General features: G+C 33.6%; 2 protein-coding genes across 3 annotated transcripts in view; one reads left to right on the forward strand and one right to left on the reverse strand.

Annotated features, from left to right (window-relative positions):
• Positions 1–24394, reverse strand: part of LOC126884717 (uncharacterized) — a 222295-nt gene that overhangs the window by 49574 nt on the left and 148327 nt on the right. The window lies entirely within an intron of this gene.
• LOC126884712 (solute carrier family 35 member E2B) overlaps positions 1–24394 on the forward strand; it is a 55956-nt gene that overhangs the window by 26078 nt on the left and 5484 nt on the right. The window contains exon 5 of one of the 2 annotated variants that reach the window (XM_050650835.1): positions 23501–23698. The exons of the other annotated variant lie outside the window; for it this stretch is intronic. Coding sequence (XP_050506792.1) covers positions 23501–23698 — 198 coding nt within the window. The remainder of the gene's footprint in view (positions 1–23500; positions 23699–24394) is intronic. 2 annotated transcript variants of the gene reach the window in all.

The following is a 24394-nucleotide window of genomic DNA, read 5'->3' on the forward strand; positions in this document are numbered from 1 at the left end:
ATTGAGTATTTTTTGAGTTATTATCAAAAGAAAATGAAAATTACGATAATTTTAAATAATTGATGGATTCGACCGTTACTTGATGGAAGTTCATTTTATCTAACAATAAAACACTGAAAACGTTTGTTTTATATACTTCCACAAAATTTTTTATAACTAAGTGACTACAGCTGTTTCGGCAGAGTGCCTTTCTCAAGTGATAGAGTTTACAATGTAAACAAACACAATGTACAAGGCAAACACATTGTTTACAATGTACAAGGCAAACACATTGTAAACTCTATCACTTGAGAAAGGCACTCTGCCGAAACAGCTGTAGTCACTTAGTTATAATAAATTTTGTGGAAGTATATAAAACAAAACGTTTTCAGTGTTTTATTGTTAGATAATTTTAAAAATTCTGATTTTTTAAATTATACCTTTTTTTCAAAAATATGCATTTTAAACCGGACAAAATTGTTGAAATCATTACTTATGCTAATGTAAAGAAATTATAGTAAGGATTACTATAAATTTTAATTTTTGTGGAAATGGCGTATGTTTTATTTTTCACTTTTTCCTAAAGAAATCGAAAGGTTTCTCTTATTTTCATCATAACTTGCCTAATTTTAATACTATTAACTTCTTCTGGAGCTCATTTGATAGGTATTCCGAAGTACTTTGACAAGTGTTTAGCAGGTATATTTTATAAAATGCATAGTTTCCCGTTCAGGGGCGTGCGGTGAAATTTGAAACAGGGGAAGCAATTTATAAAAAAAATTGTAAAAACACCTATTTATAATGTAATTCAGTTCTTCTACCATTTTTCGAAAACTTGTCTATAACTTCCTTGTACAAACGTGGATATTGTGACATTTCTTTAATCAGATTATATTCAATTGGAAAAGAAAACAAGTAAAATCCTTTATAAAACGGATACATGCTACTAGGTATACTCCCTAGGGAGTAAAAGTACCTTGTCTCCCTAGGGACGAAAAGTAGGTACGCCTTTCCTCCCTACAATCAGGTCAGGAAATGTATAGTTTCGGTAGAGGTAGGTGGAAAAAATATTAGTAACTCACTGGCAATATTTTTTATGTCAATACTCAATATCCTCAGTCTCATATAAAGCTGTTAGGTCTGAACTTAATGAAATCAAGTCAAAATATTGTCCATAAAGACGCATCAAAAATTTTGTTTGTTTTTCAGGAAAATGTGTTTTTTTTAATGTATTAAAATTGCACAGCTAAAGAAAGTCTCGGTCATCAAAATTCTTAAAACCTATTTTCCATTCGTTGACATATTTGATCGAAAATCTGGTAAATTGTATAGTTGGCGGTAGCACGATTCGACATCTCCAACATTATCAGTGCGTCTATTCGTTTCCTTTTAGGCTTAACTTAACTTCTTGCCATCATATTATTCGAGCATTTTTCAAAGTCATCTCTCTCTTTTTGTTAATAATATCTTTAAATACGCTAATTTTTTTACACAGAAACCAATCTCGTTTATCTTGCATTGCAATACATTAAATAAATTATCGGAGAATGGAAATATTTCTGAAAAAAGCTAAGTTATAAAGTAAAATTCAAATAATCTTTTAAACTATCCAAAAATCCTCTCAAGCTATTTATGGTTTCTGTATCCCACATTTCACATTTTCACCATTTTCCAAAACACACATATTTTATAATATATTTATATAAATAATATTTATATTTAGTATTTATAATATAAATAATTCTATGTACTTATTTATATAAATAATTCAATAAAATCCATCTTCATACTTTCAAAAAATCAGTCAACGAAGCCCGTCATTGTCAAATGCTGGTAAATCCCATTTAAATTCACCAAAAACATCTTCGTATGCAATTGACAAAACTGCTTATAAGCTAAAGATATGCCCCAAATTTGAACTCGCCGCTCACCATCTAACCCCGATGATTTTTACATAGGCTTGAGTCGCTGGAGAGAAGCAACTTAAAAATCAAATTATTATGCCGATATAACTCCGAATACCACCGTAGAAATACGATCATGGTCCGAGTACGGAAGGATGCAGCATACAGCGCTGCTTATACTAGTATGGGTACCTATTTCATTGCTTAGTTATTTACTGTATGACAAAAATAGAGTAAAATACGTTTGTCTTTTCTTATTAGGTAGGTACTTGCTGCTTGTACTACATAATTAAATATTCTCGTACGCAACTTAAAATCCTGCTTATTATGTGTTTGTTCAATTTTTTTAAAATTATCTCAGTTACTCAGATGGTACGGCATTACTACGGAAACCAAGGGAAGCAATGCTTCCCTTGCTTCCATGGACTGCACGCCCCTGTTCCCGTTATTTAAGATTGAATACTTATATTTGAATACTCGTCGAAAAAAATATACATTTAATTACCCATAACTCATTTTGAATTAACATTATTTTAGTTCTTCAAGTGAGGAGTGTATTAAATTTTTTATTATCTTCAATTTTGGTAATAATAACTTTTTTGTAAAAGCTTATAGTTTTTGAGTTATACGTGAAAAACAGCTTTAAAACATGTATTTTTTTACGAAAAATTAAAAATTTTGATCTTTAATAACTCAAAAAGTATTGATTTATATTAATAACTTTATATAACAAAATTTTCTTATAATTTGTCCCTCTATCGATTAGTGGTATTATTTGTAATACAATAATTTTCACCCCCGGGAGGGGGGACATCCACCCCCAGGGTAAAAGCGCAAGTTGGCATCATGTGACCTTTGTTCCTTGAGGTATCCTCTAACTATTCACCAATTTTCATGAAAATCGATGAAGGTTCAACGAAATCGGAGGTGAAAACCTTCAGTTACTGCACTATAGGGGTGCTGACACTGACTACTAAAAAAACATAAATAAATAAAAAACATTCAAACATTATTCGTTCTATAATTAAATTTTTTATGCTACTGACTTTAAAACAAATATTTTTAATTTGTTATTTCAAGACTTTATTGTTTTCTTTAATTTTTACGAATTATTTGAATTGCATTAAAATAAATATTGTTTAACTTCGTATGTTATTTTTTTTTAATTCGCTTGAAATAATAAAAAATAATATCAGATGTTTCCGTATAATTTCCATATGGTTGTGTGTTTATAAACATTGATTAACCCATTCAACTACGTATTGCTTTGCGTTAGATATTCAATATAAATGATATATAATAATTGTTCCTGATTATTAAATAAAAGAAGAATAGCGGTAAAACGAACATTATTATAATGTCTGAAGCAATCCTACAACGACAATCTACATAAATGCTTATATAATGTGCAGCATGCATTCCATGAGATTTCTAAATAAATTAGAATCCATGACCTTTATTATTAGATTTAATGATCATGACTACAAATAGAAGTGAAAGTGACTAATTACTCGTTTACTTTGTAATGAAGAGTCAATTTTTTGTATATTACGCTTCTACCTGCAATATTTTTTGATTTATTTAAGTACAGTTAATATTAAAAAATAATTTTTAATACAATGTGTGGCTTTAATATGTAAATATTTTGACTTGTCTGTACCTATGTGTTTTTTTTAAATATCTACCTGTTTTCAGTTTGACAATTATTTTTATAAACAAGATTCTGGCTTTGCTATGGGCTCTTTATTGTCTCCATTCATTACCACCATTCTCTTTTTCTTTATCCCTATGCAGGATCGGCTTCCATAATTACTTTCTACATAATTTTTTATAATCATGTCAATATTAAACCCCTTTACCAACATTAGTGATGTTGATTATAGTTACTTTCGAGTATTCGTTACAGATCGTTACTTTTGTAAAAAATAATCATTTACAGTATTCGTTACTTTGATTACTATGATTACTTTTGTATTTGAGTGCCGGTAATCATATCGAGAATCGTATTTCTCAGTAGGTAGGTATTTTGTATAGGTATTCCGATATAACAACGACCTTCACCTCACCGATCTGTTTAAGAGTTTAAGGGATAAAAATGATTTGATTACTATGATTACTTTTGTTAATTTTGTATTTGAGTACCGGTAATGATATCGAGAATCGTATTTCTCATTAGATAGGTATTTTGTATAGGTATATATATAGATCTAGATAAAAATATAGGGTTTTCGCATTCGATCTTTGTTAATGACATACATTACATATTTTACGTATACCATTATACCTCCATCTGTTTCATCTTCTATCTTCTCCTCACCCTCACACCCTTAAAACGTTTCATACCGATAACGATATTCGATAACACTCGTAAAATACCGGTCCCGTCCGTTACTCGCTGGGATACGATTGGTAAAAAGTAATCAAGTGTACTGGTTGTAGATACAACAGTCGTTACTCTCTCTGATACGATTGGTACGAAGTAACAAAGTAATCAAAGTAGATACAATAGTCGTTATTCGCTCTGATACGATTGGTACGAAGTAAAGAAGTAATCAGATTAATTAAAGTAACGATTTGGCTCTCTGTATAGTAATCGTTACTTTCGGTATTCGTACGTAACGAGTACTTTGTAACGAATAGATACTTTTTCAACATCTCTAACCAACATGTCCTGCCTAAGCGTCTCCCTCATCTCATTTATCTCTTCATTATTTCTATTATTAGCTGATTTATTCATGGAAGAATTTGAAACAAATAATTGTGTACAAGTATAAAGGCGGAAATACATATCCGCGCCGCGAACTCCGCGCCGTGTGTGCGCCGCGCGTTCGTGGCGCGGTTATTGTTCGTTAAAATTTTTCAATTTGACGATCCATTGGAAACTTACGAACGTTTAGTAATTGTAGATAATCATGTCTCTGTCCTGTACTTCTACTACATCTTATTTTGGTATTGTTCTGAAACTATTTTCTTGTGTCATCTTATGCAATTTACTATTTTATGTGGAATAAGCCACAGTTTGGGAACATTTCGGGAACTACCTTTTTCGCTTCCTGGCAACACAAATATAATGGTAGAAGAGCCCAAGCGGGGATTTTTGCAGTTACTCGAGCGCGTCAGATTATCATATGGGGAGAAACGTAGTACCCTGCAGATGTACTTCCACCATATATTGGCTCTTAACACAGGGGAGTTCGTTCGGGCGGGCCCGAAAAAAAATCTATCCTTAAAATATTCGAAATTGTCAGATTAAGATAAGGTAAGTTAAGTACATGCAAAAGAGTCTATATTTCAAAAATATGACGATTTGAGCGGGGCGTACGGAAATGGGTGAGTCAAAAAGTTTCACAAAAAAAAGCGAATATTTCGCGAAATAAACGTCAGATTGAAAAACTAAAACCTACGTGTTCAATATTTTTCAAAAATCTATCGAAAAATACCAAACTTGACCCCCCACGGAGAGGGGTGGGGGGTAAATTTAAAATTTTAAATACAAATCCCGCGATCTTTCGCAAAATAAACATCATATCGAAAAACTGCAAAATACACTTTATCAATGTTTTTGAAAAATCTATCGAATGGTTCCAAACACGACCCCCCACGGAGGTGAGGTGGGGGTTACTTTAAAATCTTAAATGGTAGACCCCGTTTCTTATTGCAGATTTGGATTGTTTGTATAAAAATAAACAACTCTTATTCGAAACATTTTTTTGAATTATGGATAGATGGCGCTATAATCGGAAAAAAGATTGTTGGAAATGGAAAATTAAATTAAAAAATGGGAAGTCCCCACTAAAATGGAAAATTTTACTTAACTTTTTTGGTTTTAGGACCTAATAATCACAACCCAATAGGTCGCCAAAGCGCTCGAGTGACTGCACATTTAGCATATTTTGCTCCCCTACCATAATATATCTGCTTGTTCCTACAACCAGAAACAAAATTAGAGAACTGTAGGTACTTCCAAGTCATGCGATACCTTTTTCGTTTTCCGGTGACACAATTGTAATGTATCTGCTTGTTTCAACTGCGTAGCTTCACTAGAAACGAAATTAGAGAACTATAGGTTCTTCCAAGCCCTGTGTTAACTTTTTCGCTTTCCGGTGACCCAATTATAATATATCTGCTTGTTCCAACTCAGTTGCTTCACCAGAAGCGAAGTTAGGAAACTATAGGCTCTTCCAAGATGTGCGTTACCTTTTTCGCTTTCCGACGACACAATTATAACATATCTACTTGTTCCAACTCCGTTGCTTCACCAGAAGTGAAGTTAGGAAACTATAGGCTCTTCCAAGTTGTGCGTTACCTTTTTCGTTTTCCGGTGACCCAATTATAATATATATGCTTGTTCCAACTACGTTGCTTCACCAGAAGCGAAGTTAGAAAACTATTGGGTCTTCCAAGTTATGCGTTACCTTTTTGGCTTTCCGGTGACCCAATTATAATATATCTGCTTGTTCCAACTCCGTTGCTTCATCAGAAGCGAAGTTAGAAAACTATTGGGTCTTCCAAGTTGTGCGTTAGCTTTTTGGCTTTCCGGTGACCCAATTATAATATATCTGCTAGTTCCAACTCAGTTGCTTCACCAGAAGCGAAGTTAGGAAACTATAAGCTCTTCCAAGATGTGCGTTACCTTTTTCGCTTTCCGACGACACAATTATAACATATCTACTTGTTCCAACTCCGTTGCTTCACCAGAAGCGAAGTTAGGAAACTATAGGCTCTTCCAAGTTGTGCGTTACCTTTTTCGTTTTCCGGTGACATAATTATAATATATCTGCTTGTTCCAACTCCGTTGCTTCACCAGAAGCGAAGTTAGAAAACTATTGGGTCTTCCAAGTTGTGCGTTACCTTTTTGGCTTTCCGGTGACCCAATTATAATATATTTGCTTGTTCCAATTCCGTTGCTTCACCAGAAGTGAAGTTAGAAAACTACTGGGTCTTCCAAGTTGTGCGTTACCTTTTTGGCTTTCCGGTGACCCAATTATAATATATCTGCTTGTTCCAACTCCGTTGCTTCACCAGAAGCGAAGTTAGAAAACTATTGGGTGTTCCAAGTTGTGCCTTACCTTTTTCGCTTTCCGGTGACACAATTATAATATATCCGCTTGTTTCAACTGCGTTGCTTCACCAGACACGAAGTTAGAAAACTATAGGTTCTCCAAGTCGTGCGTTACCTATTTCGCTTTCCGGTGACACATATTTCTCTAATATATCTCTCTACTGCTTATGAATGTTTTTTTGATATTGATAACTATTTCCGAAGTGAAAGTCGAAAGGTCAAGTAAACTTGATTTCAAACTCGAATTGTGGCTTATGCCCAAATAAAATAATAAATCTTATTTCTAATACATGTTATTTTTAGTACAACAATGAACTAACATTTTTTAAAAAGGTCCGCATGTACATTTTTTTATTTCAGCTTCTATTTCCGTTAAGATCGGATTTAAGTTGTTTCTTTAAATTAAATGGTTCTTTATTGAGGATCCCACAATAATGATTTTCCACGGTAAACATCAATTTCCTTCCGACATTTCCGACCATTCCATTACTAACAAATATTCAACTCATGCGCGCCAAAACCAACAAAACACTCGCAAACCCGTCCAAATACGTATTGCGAACCATCAAAGCGTTTGTTGAAAAACCGACAGAATTTAGATCGTGGTGCGCCGTGTGCGTGCCGTTTGTGCGTCACTTGAAAACACGTACTAATCTGACGAATACGCTGCGCGCGAGCGGCTCGCACACCGAGCAGAGCGCATATGTATCTCCGCCTTAAGAGATTGGGAAGGGGAAGGATGGTAGGCTAAACGTGTTTGTTGTCTTCGACGTATGTTGGTTACCACTCATATTTTGATGTGTGAATCCCGTATTGAAGTTTTGCTATCAGTATTATTTCTGAAAAACATTTTACAGTCTCAACGTTCTTCGTTAATTTTTCAGGAAGTAGTATATCTTTTGCGCTCATATTCTTAGAGATTGCAACGGTAGATAATCTATACACCCATACCTCGCTTTACGGCCTAGATACGTTCCACAAAACTTGGCCGCAAAGCGAAAAGCCGTGTAACGAATCAATTATTATAATACAAATTCATATAAATTCAATGGGATCGGTTCCAAATTTGTTAAATATGTAACATGTAACATACTCCAAAACCAACAAAAATCTATAAACAAAAATGAAACAACTTCATGTTTCATAAAATATGTGAATGTAGGCACACATTTTTTTAAAATGGCTTTAATCTGAAGAACGATGAAGAAATGGTAACTTGCAGATGACTGCCGTCATCATTTTTCGCTGGTAAGGATGGACCTGGCTTAGAAAAATTGTCCAACGTGATTTGTGTTAACACGTTCTATTTCGTTCTTCAGTTATTTATAAAAGCTAATTCCTCGAGAAACTTTCGCGCTACGTTCGACGTCAGGATCGTTTTCAAGAAGGATATTTTTTATTCCTTGTCCGAAATAGGAAAAGCTTTCGACAACTTTTTTGATGTTAGCTGTTTGGAAACAACAGGCTCTGTCTCTTCATCAAATGCCAGTTCTGTTTACAACTGAATAAGTTCTTCATATGAAGCGGGTTCCCTATCAGCATCAAGTAGATCAAGCACATCTCGTTCGTTAAAACCTTCAAAGCCGAGATTATGTGCTAGATCCAAAATGTTTGGCCTAATTTCAGGATGGGTATTACGTTCTGCTTCAGTAGGATGTGTACTTTTACACATTCTGGCCATATATTTTTTAAATGGTTCATTGCTGTTAATTTTAATTCCTTCTATAATTCACTGATGCTATCAGCAGCATCCCTGATGTTATAGTTTTTCCAAAATGTTTTAATTGAAGATTGACCATCGGTTTCCTTTATAAGTTGTCGGAAAGTTCGGCCTAGGTAATATGCCTTCTTCTTCTAAAGGTGTCTATCTTCTAGTGATGTTGGCGACCGCATTGACCCATCTTATTCTATTTACAGTAATTCTAAATAGATCAGGTGACGTTAGGTGACAAAGCCTTGTTGCTTAAGTTATTGTCTCGCAAATATTTTGTCACTTCTGTACAAAAGTGATTTTTGAACCAATTCTCAAAAATAGCTTTAGTCCTTCAAGCTTCCTTGGTGGATCTCCATATGACAGGTAATAGATTTCTATTTAGTCCTTTAAAAGGCCTTGAATTTTCAGACCAATATGTACATTAAAAGTAGTTTAAGCTTAAAATCACCCGCAGCATTTGCATTTGCACCAACCAGCAAAATTAATTGTTTTTCGACACCTTATAACCGGATGCTCCTCAAAAATCTCAAAAAAGAAACAAGAAAGTAATATTTTAGATAAATATCGTTTAGATCTTTTGAGGAGTATGCGTGTGGCTGGCCTCCACACTATGTAAAACTTTAGAGCCTAGAAACACCAACGGGCAACCATGGCCCTCCATGGGTTGTCAGCGGTCACCGATGATGATGATGATGATAACCAGATGCACTTTTTTCAGTTTTTGAAATTTATGTGCGATCGGTCATTCGCTTCCAATAAAACAATGTTTCGTCTACGTTAAACACTTGTTCAAGTTTATAATCAAGTCTTTAAAAAAATCCCTTTAAAATATTGGGATTTTCCTTAGGGTAAGAACAGAACAAGTGGGTCGAGGTGGAGGTGTAGGTCCCGGTGGATGCCACTAGTTAGGTCGCGGTCGATGTCGACAGCACATAGCAAGGAAGTCACCTGCGAACCACTATCAAGTGAAGTAGTGTAATGAAATTTGAAGAATTCAAAAATAAACTGAACACAAAAAAGGGATTATATAAAAAGTATCAATTCAGATAGAGCAGGTAATGACAACTTGGCTTCGAACGAACCGATTACAGGGAAACATCCTTGTAGGCCGCGCAGTAGACATCCATGTAAAACAAACTCATTTTATTTTTAAAAGCATCGATGTAAACCTTGGATGGCATCGCGCTAAACCTCCACCGCGACTTACCTGCTCTGTTCTGTTTCATTCAGTACAATGTGTTGGTTTTACATGGATGTCGACATCGACCGCGACCTCCACCTCCACCGCGACCTGCTTGTTCTGTTCTTACCCTTAGATGTGGCCTCATCGAAGATAGCTACTTCACCTTTCATTTTCAAATTATGCTCCATTCTTTAAATTTTTAAAAATAATTAAAGCTATTTTCTGAATAGTCATTATTGCTATTAGTGTAGGAAACAAAGGTTGAACCTTGCAAAATGGACACAAATCCGGTTTTATTTTTTTTCTGGTATATCAAGGGGTGCTTATTATAAGACTAACTTTTTCTGAAAAACTTTCGCCCCGGAACCTCCCTTTTCACCCCTTTAAAGGGGGTAATTTGTGGTTTTTGCGGAACGTAGCCCTTCCTGTAACTTTTACAAAAAATTTCTTTTATAGAAATATGAAGAGGACTATATTTTCTACGATTTATTTCCAACACCATCTCTCTATCATCCACCGTTTAGCGGGGGTGGCGCCCTAAAGTTGAAAAATTTTTAAAAAAGATGTTTTAAAAAAATATATATTTTTCCCTAACTGTAACGGAAATTAAGAAGAAATCCTGCGGCAATTATTTACAAATAATTGACTGATTTTTTGGTATAGGTTTTACTTAAGGGTAATTGCCCTTTTTTTAATTACAGGGTGTTACATTTTAAAAAACCTCTTTTTATACCATCTGAACCGTTTATGCTAGAGTAAAAAGACTTTCAGCGATTACCCATGTACTGGTGCTATTTACAAATTTGTATAATGCACCCCCATTTTTTTCCCGCAACCACCCCAAAAAAAGAAGAATTAATAAATAAATTGATTTTCTTGGAATCCTTCACACACAATGCCCTTTATTAATATGCTTCATACATCATTTTGTGGACGTTATTATTACCCATGCATGGACACCAAAATCAATTTCCTAGTGCAACCCCTGAAGCAAAAAAAAATAAATAAATTGGGGGGTTGAAAATTTTTTTTCGTTTTTTGCTTTTTGATCCATATGGGCAAATGCTTCATCAATAGTGCTTTTCAAAAATATATATGGTTATTGCAACATCTCTGCGAAAACTACCCCTATCCTTGAAAATATACTGCAGAAACTACCCCTATCCCTTGGCGAGCATGTTTTTACGATTTTCTCATTACCTATGTATTCTTTTTAAACAAAGCTTATACAAGGTTAAAGACCACTATTTACTCTAAAAATTATGTCCTATTCATTTTTTCGTATAAGCAACCGTTACGGCACAGTGGCGCCGTAAACCTCATATATGCTTTGGCGGGCTCCAGGTTTTGTTTTTTGTTTCGTCATCTGTTCGTTTTATTGATAAAGTACTTATGCAAAATAAAACAACACAGTGTAACCTACAAATTATGACTTATGCACATTTTACATTCTTTGCTCCCCAAAGCCACAGTGGTGGCCCAAAATAAATTTTTGCATATTTTCGCCACCTACATGCATTTTATTGCATTAATGCTACCTTAACAGCACAATATTTACCCTTAGGTGGTCGCTACGCAGTGGCGGATCCAAGGAGGGGTGATGGGGGTGATCACCTCCCCCCCTCTCAAACCAAGTGATATTATATTCAAAGATTATAAAAATATTCATTTATTTTTATAGAAATTTAACCAATTGGCACCCCCCTCTTAACCCCCCTCTTAACGATGCTGGATCCGCCACTGTCGCTAAAGCATAAAAAGTCATTCTTATAAAAATAATATTAATATAAGTATTTCTATAAAAATAAATGAATATTTTTATAATCTTCAAATATAATATCACTTGGTTTGAGAGGGGTGGGGGTGATCGCCCCCATCACCCCTCCCTGGATCCGCCACTGCTTAGCGACCACTTAGGGGTGAATATTGTGCTATTAAGGTAGCATTAACGCAATAAAATGCGTGTAGGTGGCGAAAATAGGAAAAAATTTATTTTGGGCCACCACTGTAGCTTTGGGGAGCAAAGAATGTAAAATGTGCATAGGTCATGATTTGTAGGTTACACTGTGTTCTTTTATTTTACATAAGTACTTTATCAGTAAAACAAACAGATGACGAAAAAATAAACAAAAACTGGAGCCCGTCAAAGCATATATGACGTTTACGGCGCCACTGTGCCGTAACGGTTGCTTAAACGAAAAAATGAATAGGACATAATTTTTAGAGTAAATAGTGGTCTTTAACCTTGTATAAGCTTTGTTTAAAAAGAATACATAGGTAATGAGAAAACCGTAAAAACATGCTGGATAAGGTATAGGGGTAGTTTCTGCAGTATATTTTCAAGGATAGGGTGGTTTGTGCAGGGATGTTGCAATAACCATATATATTTTTGAAAAGCACTATTGATGAAGCATATGCCCATATGGATCAAAAAGCAAAAAACAAGAAAAAATTTTCAACCCCCCATTTTATTTATTGTTTTTGGCTACAGGGGTTGCACTAGGAAATCGCTTTTAGTGTCCATGCATGGGTAATAATAACTTGCATAAAATGATATATGAAGCATATTAATGAAGGGCATTGTGTGTGAAGGATTCCAAGAAAATCACTTTATTTATTAATTCTTCTTTTTTTTGGGTGGTTCCGGGGAAAAAATGGGGGTGCATTATACAAATTTGTAAATAACACTAATACAAGGGTAATCGCTGAAAGTCTTTTTACTCTAGCATAAATGGTTCAGATGGTATAAAAAGGGGTTTTTTAAAATGTAACACCCTGTAATTAAAAAAAGGGCAATTACCCTTAAGTGAAACCTATACCAAAAAAATCAATCATCTATTTGTGAATAATCTCCGCAGCATTTCTTTTTAATTTCCGTTACAGTTAGGGAAAAATATATTTTTTTAAAAACATCTTTTTTAAAAACTTGTCAACTTTGGGGCGCCACCCTTGCTAAACGGTGGATGATATAGAGATGCTGTCGGAAATAAATCGTAGAAAATATAGTCCTCTTCATATTTCTATAAAAGAAATTTTTTGTAAAAGGTACAGGAAGGGCTACGTTCTGCAAAAACCATAAATTACCCCCTTTAAAGGGGTGAAAAGGGGGGTTCCGGGGCGAAATTTTTTCAGAAAAAGTTAGTCTTATAATAAGCACCCCTTGATATGCCAGAAAAAAAATAAAACCGGACTTGTGTCCATTTTGCAAGGTTCAACCTCTATTTCCTACACTATATTTGATTCATTAGCATTCTCCGTTTGTTATTGTCCTTATTCCGTATAATGTATAATGAATAGTTTTTCCGTTTTTCCATAATCCAGTTTCTTTGGATTGTTAATCTCGAAACATTTAAAGGTGCGTCAGATTGCAAATATGTTTTAATGTCTTCTTTTTAATTGCAAATTTCAAAAATTTTGTCTCCAGCTAGCCGTTGCCGTTATAAACATTTTAGGCCGTATATCGAAAACATGCCTTAATTAAAGAGGGCCGTTATAGCGAAATGCCGTATAAAGAGCGGCCGTATAGCGAGGTATGGGTGTATTGTAGTTTATTTCCATTTTTTCGTTTCGTGTATTACGCATATCTCTATTCTGTTGTCCCTGAATTACGACCAATTCTTGAACTCTGTTATTCAATGATTTAATGTTCTGGATAGAACTTCTGACAATATTCATTTTAATCTTTATCCGTTTTCTTTTTCTCGCATGTGTCGTCAGTTTGTTGACTTTCCTGTCTCGACGCAATTGGTCGTTTCTGCGAACAATTATCTTTTTAACTCGTGGCGTCGGTGTACGGCGGTGAAGTGTAGGTACTACAAAGAAGAGTCAAGAAAAGAAGATGGTGGTAGCTGATATGAACATGTTACGGTAGATGTTGGGTCAGTCTAGAAGGGACAAGATCAGGAACAACGTGATTAGGAAAAGAGCCTACAGTTTTACAAAAGGTTTAACAACAAAGACTGCCTTGATTTGGGTGACTACGAACTCCCCCACGCTACCTAGATTTTAATGGGTTCAGTTTTATAGTAGGATTAAAAGCGACTACGAACTGCCCCACGCTACCTAGGTACTTAAATAATATTTTTGTGAACATATATAGTTTTTATTTTACTTTATTGTATTCAAAAAGGAACCCAATTCCCAAAGCATGAGCAAAAATTTTAAATAATTAAATAATGAAACTATAACAATATAATCGAATAAAGTTTATTTATAAATCTACATTAGGTAACTTATATACAATAACAAAAACTACAGTCAAACAATAACAATGTTTAAAATAATGTCTGATTAGTGATTAAAATAAGTAAGAGTCAACACAATGTCACCAACATCATTTGGATCTAAATAAGGTATGCCGAAAAACAATTTTAAATATTTTCCAATAATAGTTTGATTTTTATATTCCGAGGACAAACCTAAATTTTTAATTTTTCGGTACCAATTTTGTGTTAAATGAAATTTGCAACAAAAAATAATAATGTCGGGGCACACTAACTTGCCTGCATTTTGAATTGCTATTTCAAAATCAGAAATTATTCGCTTCGGTTTGAAATTTAAATTCAAATCTGTACATATTGTTATTAATGTATCAAAAGTACTTTTGTACGATTGCTGTGATTTATTTGGTAACAAATAAAATACTAGAGGAACATAAAAAACCATTTTTGTAGCCATGTATAGTAAACATCTGACAAAAATATTTAGAACAGTATTGAAAAGTTCCATCTACATACAAAGAATCGACATTACACAAAAAGTAAAGATTTGTGAAACAACTAAAAATTGCGGAATTATTTTTCGTAGATAATAAAAAGTTTTCACCTGTATTTGTTTTTAAATTTAAGTTCACTAACACTTGTAGAACGTCCTGTGACTTTGGCAATGATGGTGTGGATTTTCGTCTTGCAGTATAGATATTTCTTCGAACGTAAGAAATGTCCTTCGTCGTCAGCGGTAAATTGCTGAAATTTTCCTTCCTCAATTCGTTGTGGACAATCTTTAAAGGTCTTTCACATATATCTTCTACAGCTTTCCTCTTTGTAGAATTACTAAAAATTTGCCGGTCAACGTGGATATGTGGAGCATTATTATGCTCCACCGATGCTTTTTCCAGAATAACATAATTTTCATCACCTTCCTTTGTGTACTCTTTTTGTTGACATCTTTTTTTGATGCATCGCCATCTAACTTTTCCATCTTTGGAGACAAGGGCCATTGAATATTTATATTCATTAATTATTAATAAAAGTTCTCCCCTTTGACTAAACATAGTCGTTGGATTCGCCATTTAAAAGTTAAACACTAACGGACAAAATCGGACACTATACCGTAATACTTGCAACTGAAGTGAATAACTGAAAATATTTATATTCTTACTTTCAACTATAATCAAATTTGAAATTTCCGGTCATTAAGACTTAATCCCCAACTGTCTCGGCGATGGGGCAGCAGGTACTTGGGATTAATGGGCACAGGTAGTTCGTGGGGAAGTTAGATAACGCCGATTGATTTGGTCACATCAGATTTATGTGCGACGAAGCATAGAGCTGTTATAAGTTGAGAGAAAGAGAGGTAGAAGAAATAAGGACTTAAAAGGGAAAAGTTAAATGATTAAGACACGATGGACAGAAATGAGTAGCGAAGAAGAGTAAGGAAAAGCGACCCCCGAAGAGGAAAAAGCTGACGAAGAAGAGGAAGAGAGATAAAACCCTTCTTCCTCTTTCTTGCCTTACCAGATAAGGGGATAAGCAAATTACAAATTGCTCTGCAATCGTTAATCACCCTTCTGACATTAGTCCAAGTAATGAAGCTTAAGTTAGGACAAAACCTCGCAATTTTTACAGAATGGATCCATTTTCTTGAAACTTTGAGAATAAGTAGTGGATAGTCCGAGGATCAAAAGCTATATGATGCCGAAAAGAGCTTTTACCATGGGGTGTTGCCACCTCATCTCGGGGGTGGAAATTTTTTATTATATTTTGACCGCAAAAGTTGGTAAAAACTTTCATTCTAAGCAAAAAACATTATATACATTGTTTCGATAGAATTAATAGTTTTCGATTTATTCGCTATCGAAAATGTTAGTTTTATATCAAAAAAATCAATGTTTATAATCAGTTTTCTGCTAATAACTCAAAAAGTTTTCCTCTTATAAAAACAACTTCCCTTAACAAAAATGTACCTTTTGAAAAAATAAACAAAACCGTTTTTTCTGATTTTCTTTAAAATCAATAGTAATCGAGCTATACTTTATTGTATGGTAGCTCTTCTTCGTCAAATGCTAAATATTATAGTTTAAAAGTCAAAAGACGGGAAAACTATGCATTTTTCGAGGATAACTCGTTCTAATTTAAAGTATTTAAAAATATCTATCTCCAAAAATAAGTATCTAGCTAAAACATTAAGGGACGTATAATGAAAAGAATGTCAGTCCCTTTTTTTTCAGCGAAAAAGTGATTCGACACAACCCCCTAATCACCGCCCTAATTTAAATTAGTCATTGGTCTTATTTAGTCTTCTTTTTTTTTTGTGTATTATTAATAGGTTCTAGAAGTTTGACCGGCTTAGAATAATTAGTTTAAAAAAAATGGAGCTAAAAGCGAATAACGAATTTTTGTAGTTTGGTACAAAATCCCTTTTCTTCAGAATGAAAAGATTAGCATCAGAGATACGAAAAAATGTTTAAATATCAAATTGTAACTTATTTAATTCGCAAGAAGTTGTTTTGCAAAAATTGAGTGAGCTATTGACAATTAAAACTTGTAATAACATGCAAAAACCTCCTTGACCAGTCCTTTCAAAGTCACCTCTTTTTGCGAATGAGGATTTTAAAAGGATTTAATATCAATAGCCTTATAGACCTTTTAAAAACCTATAAAATTATTTTTTACCAAATTTTCTATGATAAAAAATAAAAAAGTTACGGTTAAAAATCAATATATTTTTTTTTTGAAAAAAAAAGGAGAAATCCAATTGGAAGCATAATAATGTAAGTTAGCGGTGTTTTTAGTCATTATCCTTATTCATTCTTCCTTATTTATGTATTATTAATAGATTCTAGAAGTTTGACTGGCTTGAATGATTAGTTTATAAAAAACTGGAGTTAAAAGCGAATAACGAATTTTTGTAGTTTGGTAAAAATACCATTTTCTTCAGAATAGAAAGATTAGCATCAAAGATACGAAAAAATTTTTAAATATGAAATTGTAGGTTATTTAATTCCCAAGAACTTGGTTTAAAAAAAAATTTCTACGGTAAAAATTGAGTGAATAATAAATGAGTATAATATCGAAAAATATTGATTTTTTCGATACAAAACTAATACCGATAGCGAATAAATCGAAAACTGCTAATTTTATTAAAAAAATGTATAAAACTTTTTTTGCTTAGAATGAGTATTTTTATCAACTTTTGCGGTCAAAATATAATAAAAAATTTCCACCCCCAAGATGGGGTGGCAGTGGCAACCACCCCCATGCTAAAAGCGCCTTTCGGCATCATATAGATTTTGATCCCTGGACTATCCACTATTTCTCAAATTTTCAAGCAAATCGATCCATTCTGTAAAAATTGCGAGGTGAATAGCTTCGGTTCCTGTACTACATACCTACTCTCAAAAATTAATATATTTTTATAACCGGGAAATATCGTTTATTATCAATTTTACGATGTATGTAATGTACTGTTACGTATTTGACGTCATAAATACAATACTTTTTTTTACAAAAGAATATTAAATAAATTTTATTGCAAATCTTTATAGCAGATGAATCTAGAAATGAAATATTATGCTATTGTTATAAACTTAGGTATCCAAAAATATCTTAAACTTAAATTTATAAAATAATTCGCCGTGAAACGAGATGAAGAGACGTATTATATTTCAGTTTGTTCAGAGAGCGCCATAAACGCCCTTACTAGTTTCATTCTATTGAAATTATAAAAACATTCATTATACTAAACACAGGTTTCTCTTTTGAATGGCATAGGAATGTTCTATAACTAGGAGTCATAGTTTTTGCGTAATTTACAATTTTCTTAAACGATAAATTGATTTTAAAAATAATATTTATAGTCACTCGCGATTTTTAAACTGAACGAAATAAATGTTTGTTTACCGTATCACAATGAAATGAAAATTATGTCTATTTACTAGACCATTATTATGAAAAGTAGGTACAGTAGGAAAAATAAAAGAATGCCCATGAACGAACATATAAAACACGCTTTATTTTCCTGTCACCGTGTCACACAAAAAATTGGCAGCAAAAAAGTACATATAATAAGTATTATTACGTGTACTTGCGCTGGGCACTTTTCTTTGTGACACGGTGATAGGAAAATACAGCGTGTTTTATATGTTCGTTCATGGGTATTCTTTCATTTTTCCGACTGTAGATTGGTCTGTATACAATACATTTTAAAAAAATCAGGATCTTCTCCAAAGTCTAAAAGTCCATAAACGATAAGTTAAATATTTATCATAATCCTGTTCGGTCTAATACTGGTGTAGTTTAGTTTTATACAGATAATAGTGGTTTTTCTTAAGTATTCTAACAGTCGTTTGACTGATTTACAATTCACCCGAAATTTTTTCTTTACTAGTATTTGGGTTTTCCGTAACAGAAAGCAGGACACCAAGTTCCTTGACGTCATCATAAATAACTGTTTTATTTATATTTCCTCATTTGGTACGTGTTATAATCTAGATACTCTGCATGCTTTATGTAAGTAATCCATTTCCGCTACTTCTATATTTTTTCTTTCCTTTCCTGTGAGTTGCCAACACTCTGCTCCATAAGTTATAATAGGTTCCACAATTGTTCTGTAGATTGTTAACTTTGTGTTCAGCTTCACCTTGTTAGACCATAGTAATAGACCATTTAAAATACGAGTTGCTTTCCTTCCTTGCTGTATCCTATGCTGTATGTCTCTTTTTGTAGTTCCTTCTTCTGATATTATGCTGCCTAAATATCTATATTCCTTACATTTCCTTATATTTCTTAACTCTAATTTCGGATCTTTGGTTTCCTCTCCTATTCTAAAATATTCCGTTTTCTCCATGTTCATACATAGGCCCCATTTTTCATATTCGATCTGTAACTTTCTTAGCATATAATCCATATCATGTTCATCGTTGGCAAGAATTACTTGGTCATCAGCAAAAAACAAAGTTGTTAAGCAGTTTTCTTCAATCATTATTCCCATCCCAGCAACTGTTTTCCTCCATTGCTCCAGAGCTTTCTGGATGTATATTTTAAATAGTGTTGGCGATAAGCAGCACCCTTGCCTTAAACCTTTTGTAACAGGGAATGGTTTCGACATAGATTTTCCCTGTTTAATTTCACATTTATAACTTAAATAATAAGCATAAGCATGTTATTTGAAAAAATAGGTGTAATTTTGAAAACCAGAATCTTTAAACGCGATTTCCCAAAAATCTACTTTTTTGAATTGTGCCTCTATATTACTGAGGGTGCGTTATATCTTCAATTTTTTATGTAACCTCATTATTATACGAAATTTATTCGAAAGTCGGTTATGATATATCGGCGCCGATATTATTCCGATATTATCTACAGACAGACCACTTCAAAATTAATATCGAAATCGGAAATTCGGTACCAGAATTAGAAAATGTCGTAAAATATTGTTTATACTCATTTTATTCTACATTATCGATACCTACCAATTATTACAATGTGTATTTTCTTATCGCAACTTTTTATCAAATGTGTTTTTTAATGGTTGAATGTGTTTTCGAGTTTATGTCATCCAGTTTGATTTGATAGTGAACATCAATTTTAATGATACTGAACATCAATCTGATATTGCTACTATAATAATTTATGTAATATGTCTATGTATGATTAGCATCTATTTAGTGTTTGTCGGTATTTTTAAACTTATATTTTTCCTAAAAATGTTATTTTGTAAATAAACTGACATTGTTTTTTATTACAACCAGTTAGTTCTTCGTAGTTTTGTATCTATTTTGGGTTTCTTTTATTACATAGTTATTTAATTGATTTTGTTCAGTTAGTCGATTCATTATGTTTATATGTTGTGTCCATTTTGGCCTATATTCTTCTATTTTCTCACTGATTGGATAGATATTCATTTCTTCTCCTTCTTCTTTATTTTTGCGTCTACTCTCTCTTTAATCTTAACCCCTCCCCCGGAGGTAATCGTGAAGTTTTGTATTGTCTGTCCCCAAAGATCTCTGTATCTGGTCATTTTTTCCTTAGGTTTCAACAATCACATCCGTATGTCAGTATTAGGAATATATAGGTCTGGATCCCGCGTATGAAAAAAAAGTTGATTAATAGCAAGCTGAAAATTTGTTAATAGCTTAAGGGTGTCTAGTCGGATAAACTTTGATATATGGGAACACTGGAATAGGGGCCGTTTTAATTGTGGAACAGGTTAAAAATTTGGAACGGTCAGACCGCGAAAACGGCACATTTATTTTGTCCGACAGAACAGACTTAAACTCTCCGAACAGAGATTAAACTCTCATGCAAAAATCTGACTGCTATTTATCACCTTTCATAATTCCTGTCATTTGACATATTCTACATGTTCCACTCATTAAAACGCCCATTTGGTGATAAATAGCAGTCTGATTTTTGCATGAGAGTTTAATCTCTGTTCGGAGAGTTTAAGTCTGTTCTCTCGGACAAAATAAATGTGCTGTTGTTGTGAAAATAAATGTGCTAAATTTATGAAGAATACGATGATCGAATTTCCAGTGCTCTTTCATTAGGCAAATTTTGTAACATTTTGATTTTTAAATTTTTTATATTTAGTTGCGGCCTCTAGCGGTGGACTTACAATTATGAAAATAATTTTCAGGCTTTTCCCGAGGCAACTTTTGTTATAATTTTTTTTCCCAAAGCTGTACTATAAACGGTTCCTGAGATATGGCCGAGAGCCGTTCTTATTGGGACACCCGGTACATATTAAGGGCAGAATTTGATATTAATTTTGAGAGTAAACTAAATGTAAGACCAAATACTTACGATGTTGGGATAATATCACGAGGTTTTTTTCCTGGTTTTCCCTCGTGATTTACTATGGAATCTCTAACGCGAGAATTTTACTGCCACCGTTGCATGTGGTTGGTTGTCTTTTTAAAGACAGATCACATGCTATGATTTTTTTGTGACGGATATTTTTGAGTTGGGGTTGATTTCATGTAATCGAATTTATCTTTCAGTAAAGTCGTCCCAGGATCGCAAAATCATTTTTTAAGTAGTGGTTTAATTGTGGTTTATTTCCCATTAAAATAGTTAATTGTAGTGACTGTGTTTGTAACCAATGATCATGATGTAAATATGGGCTCACAACCTCAAACCAGTCAATCGTGGTTATGTGTGGATGATTGTTATGGAACCCTATCATGATCTATGTCTACGATATGTTTAACTGCAGACCAAATCTTTGATTTTATTTTTCAACCAGTCGTATGAGGTTAATTAACTCTGCTTGGCTATTTTCAAGAAGGGCTGTGTCATCAACAAAACCTATATTGTTTATTTTCGACTATTTATTGAGATGCCCCTTTCCTATCCTTCAAGCGCTATCTCATGATATGCTCCCCATACATGACACCTTGTTCTGGATGGAATGTCATATTTTGTTACAGAGAAAGAAAAACATTTATACTTCGGTTTCTTCTGTGGCTTGAGCATTTCTGCTCTTATCTTCTGTTCTTCTTGTTTCAGGTTCTTCTTTAATTTTTTCAGGGGTTTGGTGAGCAAGTTTCTGGAGTTGTTCATCTTTATCATTTTCATCTTTCTCTTAATAGATACCGCCAATATAATCTCCAAGTCGTTGCTATATCTTTTCTATTGTTCTATCAACGGTCCTATTTGGCGAAGAAAATACTGCTGCTCCTCCGCCACGGCCAAATTTTTATCGAACTGTTGCCGAATCTACCGTTTTCTCCAGATTTGGCCTCGTGCGACTTCCTGTTTCCAAACTTAAAAAAAGTCACCGGTCACCGCCACCGCCGGGCAGAAAGGACCCCGCAGAAACGTTATGGGAAATGACTCTCTGTCAAATGCTCTGAAACTTTGGGTTCTGGTAGTCCTTGATGTGTAGAACAAAAGACTCAATGGGTGCATAGCTCCAAAAAATCATGGTTTTAAGATATAAGCCTCTGAAGTTATAGGTACAGTGAGGACGTTTGAGTTGGAATAAATTCATTTTCTCGAGAATAGGCGACTCTGGAGATAAATCCCGAAACAGATCCATTATTATTTTTAAATTATAATTTTTTGGCATATATATCATACTAGTGACGTCATCCATCTGGGCGTGATGGCGCAATCGATGATTTTTTTAAATAAGAATATGGGTCGTGTGATAGCTCATTTGAAAGGTTATAAAATTCTCTATTCAATAATATAAATATTAACAAAATTATTTATACAAGGTGCCAAAAAATTTTTTTGAATTTAATTAATTGAGACAAAAAGAAGAATGTATATAATTTATTTAATTCGAAATACATTTTACTGTTGTCTGAAACCAGGAAAAAATGTTTATTTGATAAAGAAATATTGTTTTTCGCTTAAATTCAATATTAAAGCTGTCACCCACCTGCCTCTTAGCAGTTTGAACATTTAATTTAAGCGAAAGGGGTCGTGTGATAGCTCATTTGAAACGTTATTTAATTCTCTATTCACGAATATAATCATTAACATAATTATTTATACAGGCTGCCCAAAATTTTTTTTGAATTAAATTAATTGAGACAAAAAAAGAATGTATATAATTTATTTAATTCGAAATACATTTTACTGCTGTCAGAAAACACAAAAAATGTTAATTTGAAAAATAAACATTGCTTTTCGCTTAAATTAAATGTTCAAACTGCTGAGAGGCAGGTGGGCGACAGCTTTAATATTGAATTTAAGCGAAAAACAATATTTATTTAGCAAATAAACATTTTTTTCCTGTTTTCGGACAACAGTAAAATGAATTTCGAATTAAATAAATTATATACAGTCTTCTTTTTGTCTCAATTAATTTAATTCAAAAAATTTTTTTGGGCACCCTGTATAAATAATTATGTTAATGTTTATATTATTGAATATAGAATTGAATAACCTTTCAAATGAGCTAGCACACGACCCCTATTCTTATTTAAAAAAATCATCGATTGCGCCATCACGCCCAGATGGATGACGTCACTAGTATGATATATATGCCAAAAAATTATAATTTAAAAATAAAAATCGATCTGTTTCGGGATTTATCTCCAGAGTCGCCCATTCTCGAGAAAATGAATTTATTCCAACTCAAACGTCCTCACTGTACCTATAACTTTAGAGGCTTATATCTTAAAACCATGATTTTTTGGAGCTATGTGCCCATTGAGTCTTTTGTTCTACACATCAAGGACTACCAAAACCCAAAGTTTCAGAGCATTTGACAAAGAGCCATTACTCATAAGGTTTCTGCGGAGTCCTTTGAGTTGAATATGGAGGTCATCGCCGTCACAGAGGCCTACTATAAACGTATTTTTTAGAGGATACAGAAGTTGGGACATCATTGGGTCAAGTGGTCAAGTGTCTCGAGTTAAACGAGACTATATTTGTCAATGACTGTGAGACTATGACTTTTCTGAATTTTCGTTTCTTTTTTAGTCCCGCAGAGCTTCAGTTTTATACTAGCATTGCTAGTATAATTGTACAAATACCAACCACGTTGATTATGGTGGATTTCAGCGGCGAGAAGATTGGTACTAAACTAGTGATATCGTTCATATTGAATGGGATATTTTTCCATTTCCAAAGTATATCAGCGTATGTACTGATGGATTACATCGGGCCCGTCACTCATAGGTAAGTATTTTGGTTGTTTGATTTTGACATTCTTTTTTTTATTAAACTGGGTTAGCTCGAGAAAATAATAAGAACTGGGTTAGTTCTCGTAAAAAATACTTATGAATGGTTGCACCAACAGATCTTAAGCTTAAGACGTGCCTTAAGCTCAGCTTAAGAAACATACGCGTGACACCATTGAGTCTTAGATCAATTTTCAGCTTGCCACAATTAAATAGATCGCAACAAAAGTATGTTAAGTATAAGTATAAAATATACACTTACTTTCCGGTATAAGGGAAGAATATAGTAGTATTCAATATCATACTTTTTTCTATATTATGCTAAAGGGAGATATGGTAGAGGGACAGATTTGAATGTAATACATTAACAAAACAAAATAATTGGCAGGATCTTGCTGATATTGAATACTACTATATTCTTCCCTTATACCGGAAAGTAAGTGTATATTTTATACTTATACTTAACATACTTTTGTTGCCCCTACATTTGAATGCGTGCATATATGTGAGTGTGAGGGTTGTAAACCATATTTACGTACATGTTAGTATTTATATGTATGCATAATAGCTATTTGTATAACAAGGGAGGAAAGTGCTACTTTTCCTCCCGAGAATGAAGTTTACTGCCCGACGCGTAGCGGAGGGCAGTAATCATTCAAGGGAGGAAAAGGCACTTTACTCCCATGTTATACAT

This window comes from Diabrotica virgifera, chromosome 5, assembly GCF_917563875.1.
Source record: "Diabrotica virgifera virgifera chromosome 5, PGI_DIABVI_V3a".
Classification (NCBI taxonomy): Eukaryota; Metazoa; Arthropoda; class Insecta; order Coleoptera; family Chrysomelidae; genus Diabrotica; species Diabrotica virgifera.